Raw genomic sequence first — 6,690 nt, 5'->3', positions numbered from 1 at the left:
AAGATTAAGAGACCGTCATCAAGAGACCGTCATCAGAAAAAAGCGTGAAGGCCACCGTAGCTGTAATACGTACTTTGAACTGCGTGGTGCGAGAGAGTTGATTGTGATATATGATCTCATCGCTAGATGAGAAAAATTCCCACACATTGGACCTTTAAACTGGAAAATTGGATCTTAAATCTGCATAAAGAACATGTAGATTTCAGAAGAGGCCATTAGACATATTTTTTATTTGCCACTTACTAATAGTATAAGTATATAAATAAATATAGGCTGAGATACATTCAATTCTGCTGCTATTCATGCCCACCATTTCCTAGACTTTGTCAAAATGTCTAAAAGACACACTAGAAGTAATTTGTGTGAAGTGGACTAGATCTTTATGATTTGGTGGAAATGACACACTTCATTGGAAGTGGTGAAATTGCACTGCAGGGCAGAGCTGGCCCTTTTCTGCAGGAAACTGGTGCTATGTAGGAAAAATGTACACTCTTAAGAAGATGTCAGGGCTTGACTGAATTTGTGATGGAGCTTACCCCACAGACTGCAGTGGACATGTGTGGGCTTGCACTAGAGGTTCCATTTATTTTTCATGAAAGGATGTATTTCTTTCACTCTCTGTGACAGCTGCAGAACATTTCAGGTCAAGCACGTGTTACATCTGTCAAACCCATACATCAAACTCAAGTGTCACAGTATCTGCAGTTGTGCCAGTTGTTGTAAGTATACCATATGTGTGTTTGAGTATGGCAGACAAAGTTTAATTCATGTAATGCCAAATATTCTTAGGAAGCTTTTTTTCTTTATTAAACAATTGTTGCCAACTTTTCCTACAACGAAACTAGTGTGGGTGTAGCCATACTGAAAATAAAATCCAGAGATGTGATTGTGAGCATTTTTAGGTGGTAAGGTATATAGTTGTTCATTGTCATCCATTATATTTAAGATAATGCTTTTGTCATATGTGCTAAGCAGTTTAACATTCCCATCCTAAAATATGTAAATGAAAACTCATTGTTTTACATTACATTAGAGAACTATGAAAACACGTTGGTGTGATTTATTTACATTTACTTCCTGTCTGAACTCGTGTCAGAGTTGTTTTGCATGCTTCTTTTCTTACCTCCTTTGTGAACTTGAGGGAAAATAACCTCTAAATTCTTCATAGCTTGCTATCCATTGGGTCTTGTATGCTTTTTCCCAGATGTTATTTTTGGTAAACTGTGGGCTTTTCCCTTGGAAAGATACATAATACATGTTGTCTCTTTCACCCTGCAAAGGCTCCGTAAAAACAGGTTTGAGCCCAAAAGCACGACTCTCAGACTAGGCCGGTAAAATAAAAAGGTCAAAAACAGGAAAAAGTCAAAACCAAGCAGGCGGGAGGGATGAGCCAAATTTATCCAAGAGGGGATCAGGCCAGAGAGCATGAGTCCAAAAGGCTGGCAGGGAATATGGCTGGAACGCTGAGACAGGAGCACAGCAGACGATCTGGCGGGGAATTTTAATGGACGTGGGCCAGTATACAGTATGTGCTACTGTGCTAATAGGGAAGTGGGAACAGGCGTGTGGGGGAACTTAGGTGATGGCAGGGAAGGGGTTTCTGCAGGGCAGGTGGGAGTGGCAGGATCTGAAGGGACAGGAGAGTTAGTACATGGCAGGGGGAAAAAAAAGCAGACAACCAAAATGTGAGACAAGGAATTGTCTGACATATCTGTAGTTATCCAACAGATCTTTTTCCCCACTTCTCTCCTCCTCTCCACGTCTGTCCTTAACTCTCTATCTCACTTCTCCTTTTTTCCTGCTTGTGATTCTCTCCTCTCTCTCCCTCTCCCATTAGGTGGTGAGGTAGGGACCCCAAGGTTCACCCAGTATTTCCGTGGCAGCCTGTCAGGTCTGACAATCCGACCAGGCCGCATTGAAACCCAGAAGGTTATTTCCTGTTTGCAGGCCTGCAAAGAAGGCCTTGATATTAACTCCCTTGAAAGCCTCGCTAAGGACATCAAGGTGGGTGGAAACACACACACACTCACACTCACTCTCCACACTTTCAGCCTTTGGTTGGTAATACAGTTTACTGCTACCACCTTAGCAGTGCTGTCGAGGAATCGTGTCAGTTTTTAGGGGGCTTTCACACCTACCTGGTTTGGTCCGGACTTTTGGACATTTCAGTTTCATCCGAACCAAAATTACAGGTGTGAAACCTCCCCCAGACTATGGTCCGGACCAAACAGCCTTAAATTTTGTCCAACCAAAAGAGAAATGGTTCAATACGTTCCTAGTGTAAAAAGCATTTTTAGGATGGTTCGGACTTTCAGACCAAATCCAGGAAGCCCTGGCAGGCTATCTTTGTGTTATAAGACCGCGGAAGCTCCTTAAGGAACAGCTCAGTGCTTACGCCGTCTTCACACTGTCACTTGAAATCAGCTCCATAATACGCAATGCGCCCCCAGTGGACATCGTACTACACCGTTGAAAGCGTCGAAATAGTAGAAATCGGGAGTAGAAAAAAAATGGCGTACGACCGAATGTCCAATTTTCTATGACCTCTCATCTGAGGGCTATAGAGATATAAACCGAAAGGCTGCTGCGTGGAGAAAAGTATTGCTCTGAATGCTGTCTGAATGAATAACGTCAATTCACTTGAGCTAGCGAGCTCAGGTTAGCTAACTAGTTGATGTTTATCAGTACCATAGCAACGTTAACTTCCGCTCGGATTGTCGGATAGGAACCGTCCGTTGCCCGTCGTACGAGTAAAAAATTTTAAACGCATCCAGATGACCAACGGACCCGATTTTTTCGCACCACACTCGTTTGCATCAGTTCGGACCCATTCGCATGCGGTCTGCGAATCTCCATAGGAAATGAATGACTTCCGGTTGTTTCGCAGCCGTATCTACTGTGCCAATGTGAATACGGCGTTAGTGTGTACATGAGAGAGAGACGGTGGATGCGCTCAGAGCAGACAGCTGTCGGCTATCAGAGCAGAGAAGAAATACGCAGTTCACTTGTGAAGTCGCAGTAAATGTACAGTGTAGGTTTCAGTTTGTCACTGAATAAATGCTGTATTTCCTCAAAACCCAAGTAAAGTTCCCGTGTCTTGCTTCTCAACAATGCAACAACAACAAAAAGAGCCACACTATCATTGGGAGAGCAGCAGTCAGCTGGAAAAACTCACAAAAACTCTGACACTAGAGAGAGAATAGGAGAGGACGGGGAAGCCCGTCTAACCAATCAGTTACAACTATCGGGAGACACAGCTCACGTATGTGATGAAGACAGGACGTAGTTATGTAAAACATGAACCTTGGTTCAGACTTTCAGGTGTGAAAGCCCCCTTAAGCAGTACAGGATGCTACTCTATAACACACATCCCTTGATATCAGTCTAGTAAAACATGTTGATCTACATGTATTTCCCAATCAAGACAAGACACAAATAATCTTATTGAGCTACAACATAAACACAAATGTTTGAATCTGGAGCTGTGGAAGTTTCTTTGAGGACAAATAGTGTTTTGTTTGTGTGTCCAGTTCCATTTTAACCCTGCCCAGTCTGTGCTGGTGGTGGAGGGAGAGGATCTGGACAGCATCAACACAGCCATGACTAAGGTCTCCTACATTAACTCTCGCCAGTTCCCTACACCAGGCCTCCGACGGCTACACATCACAACCACAGTACAGTAAGTGCACATACAGTATACTTGGAGGATGCATTTTCACTCACGCTTTGACTTTTGTTGTAACATCCAGCTTTGCATTCCCTCACTTTCACGTTTTCGCTGTAGGAGCTGCCCAGTTCAGTCGCCGTCACTGAGCAGCTCTGCCGGAGCAGTTGTGAGTTAATTGCCTTGCTCAAGAGCACATCTCAAACCTTTTTATTTAATGTAGGCTCTGTCAGATGTGGTGTGTCTGTCTCTGAGCCACATAACTCCCAGTGACATGGCAAAGTCAGATCAAAACCGATCATTCTAAACTTTTAAATCACTAAACAGACCAGCTGGCCATTAAAGACATTAAGTCTTTGGGTGAACGGAGAGACCATCTTGCTGCCGTCATTTCATTCGTTCTTTCTTTCATTTTCTGTCTGTTTTTCCTCTGTGTGTCTTTGTCTGTGATTCCATTTCTGGATTTAATTTGATTTGAGTTGACTTTATCCGCTCCGAAGGATGGTGATGTCAGTCGGTCTGTTTGTCCAACATTTATCCAAAGCACGTTATCTTGACAGCTGCTAGCCATGGTTATGGAATCAAATTACAAACACTTTGTTCCAGAACCATCATGACCATCATGTATCATGACATGAAAATGGCTGGCTTTCCTTGATATTTGCAATGGATATTTAAAGGATAAATCCTCATCTTTTTGGTAACCCCCTGACATTTTATGTAATGCCATCATCAGTATAAATCTTTTGTGCCGGAATTGTCCTTTAATGCGATTCTGCGTGCGTGCACTTCTCCTCACTCTTAAAGTATTTGTTCTTCCTCACACAGCTCTATGCACGATGTGTTCCAGTTTGTGTGTGTTTCAGTTGGTTGCTGCATGTGTGTACGGGAGAGTTTGTCCGTGTGTGTGTGTGTGTGTGTGTGTGTGTGTGTGTGTGTTCCCATCTCCACACCCATCCAGCGCCTGTTCATTTGTTGAGCAGCAAACGCAGACAGGTCAAATCAGCTTAGACGTGTGCTGGTCGATGAAGTGAGGCACTGGAGTTACGTGAGCAGCATTTCACAGCTCCCCTCGAGATTAAACCAGATATGTTGAGTCTGCCGTCTGTGACTGAGGCAAAAACAATAATATGTACATGTAGTCCCATTACACATTGTTAATATTTATTAAATTCTTCCTGAAAGTGTTGTTACAAGTCCTGACGAGCAGCAGGAGGAGTTCAATGATAATTGCCACATCAGTGGATTTAGCATTTCAAACAAGCCTGGCTGAATCCAAGACCTTAAAAACTAACATCCATATTTGTATAATGTTATATTATTCTCAAATGGATTATACTCTTCCTGTTTGGGCCGAGGTCAAGGTTGGGGCTAATTGCACTTCAAACTTTTAAGTGATGCTTCACTTTATTGCAACATTGTATTTTTGTAACTTAACTTTTTTGCTGTCTTCTTGATACATTACAGTCCCCTGTGGTAGGAATGCTTCGGTTTACATTGGACTTTTCAAGTAATTATGTGAAAAAGTTTAGTATTGTGTCACCTTTTGACACAATTTAAGAGAGCAAAGAGTAAAATATTGACCCAGCTTAGGAAACCAAAACTTCTTTTTGAAATTTAACCAAATACAAACTGTACATACATTCTGCAGAATGAACGGGGATACCGAAGCAAATACCAAATGAATTCATGAAGTCACCTGTAGGGTGACTGGCATTAGGGAAGGATTCATTCTTGCCAGTTAATTGTTTATCACCAGCATGCCATGTATGTCCATGCATCAACCAGGTTTTAGCAACATTTACATTTTATGACAGTTGGTGGTTGTTTGCTAATGTTGCCAGGCTACTGTCATTTAAATCTGATCAAACCCCAGCCACACAGTCCTGATGAAGCAGTTGTTTTGTAAATTCCTAACAAAATAAATGATGTTTTTTCCCCATACTTTAACTTTGGTTGTTACTTATTTTGTCATGAATATTTAAACTAATGGAGAAATAATTTGAAACCAAGTTTTTTTCTTTTCTTTCTTATTGTTTATCGATGTACATTAATCCTTAAATCTGTGGGTACAACAGTATTTCTAATACGCAAAATAAATCAAAAGCTTTTTCTCACTTACATTTTTTGTATTTTATGATTATCATTTGTGACAAGAATGCCACAAATACATGGAAAAGCCAACATGATACCAATAGAGTTAACTCAAGATAAAAGAAGTGAAGCAGTAACACTGGTGCTGTCCCACCCTGTAACCTCGCTCCTCTTCTGTGTGCCTGTCAGGTGTTTCGGCGAGGACACGTGTCTCTCCATCCCAGACATCAAGTCAGTGGTTATGGTCCTGCCGCCCAGTGAACCGAGAATCACCATCACAGGATCTAATCGGCTCGTCAGGCCTGCCAGTGACCTGCGGGGCCCGCTGGGTGTGGCACCCTTCAAAGAGCTTCACATCACCAGCACAGTAATGAAGGCAGACAGCTTCGGTGGATGTGAGTGGAGACGCTGCCTGCACTGTTAAGATGCTCTCATGTCATACCAGCTATGTAGTAATGTTACAGAAAAGTATTTTGGATCTTTTTTACCTTATGTGCACTGGATATTTATCAATGTTAAGCTATTTCAGAATCAGAGGATTTATTGCCAAGTAAGTAACATTTACAAGGAATTTGCCTTGGTGGATGGTGCATACATAAACATGAACAGATTTTAAGGAAAGAAACAATGAATACAAAACATATGTAAATATGTACTCTGCAATAAGAGAAAACAGGCTAAATGGTTTAGTGCAGGATGTGAAACAATGTTGAGGGATGTGCAAAAGATCAGGATATATAGTATGTGCAATGGACAGGCATATACAGTAGTCCATGATGTACGATAATGTAAAGTGTAGTGTCTGGTGGGGGAGGTTAAGAGTTTGTATCAGTGGGTGTCCGGGACTTGTTAATGAAGCCGTTTGCAGATGGGAAGAAACTTTTTGTGGTGCGAGGTTTTGGTCCTGATGAACTGAGCCTCTTGCCAGAAGG

General features: G+C 42.0%; 1 protein-coding gene across 1 annotated transcript in view; it reads left to right on the top strand.

Moving 5' to 3' along the window:
- clstn2a (calsyntenin 2a) overlaps positions 1-6,690 on the top strand; it is a 179,347-nt gene that overhangs the window by 168,982 nt on the left and 3,675 nt on the right. Inside the window, exons 11-13 of the mRNA XM_078264616.1 lie at positions 1,838-2,004; positions 3,531-3,679; positions 5,948-6,153. Of these exons, the coding sequence (XP_078120742.1) occupies positions 1,838-2,004; positions 3,531-3,679; positions 5,948-6,153 (522 nt within the window). The remainder of the gene's footprint in view (positions 1-1,837; positions 2,005-3,530; positions 3,680-5,947; positions 6,154-6,690) is intronic.

Source organism: Sander vitreus, chromosome 12, assembly GCF_031162955.1.
Source record: "Sander vitreus isolate 19-12246 chromosome 12, sanVit1, whole genome shotgun sequence".
NCBI lineage: Eukaryota > Metazoa > Chordata > Actinopteri > Perciformes > Percidae > Sander > Sander vitreus.
Note: the sequence above shows the minus strand (reverse complement) of the source record. Positions and strands in the feature narration are given on the sequence as shown.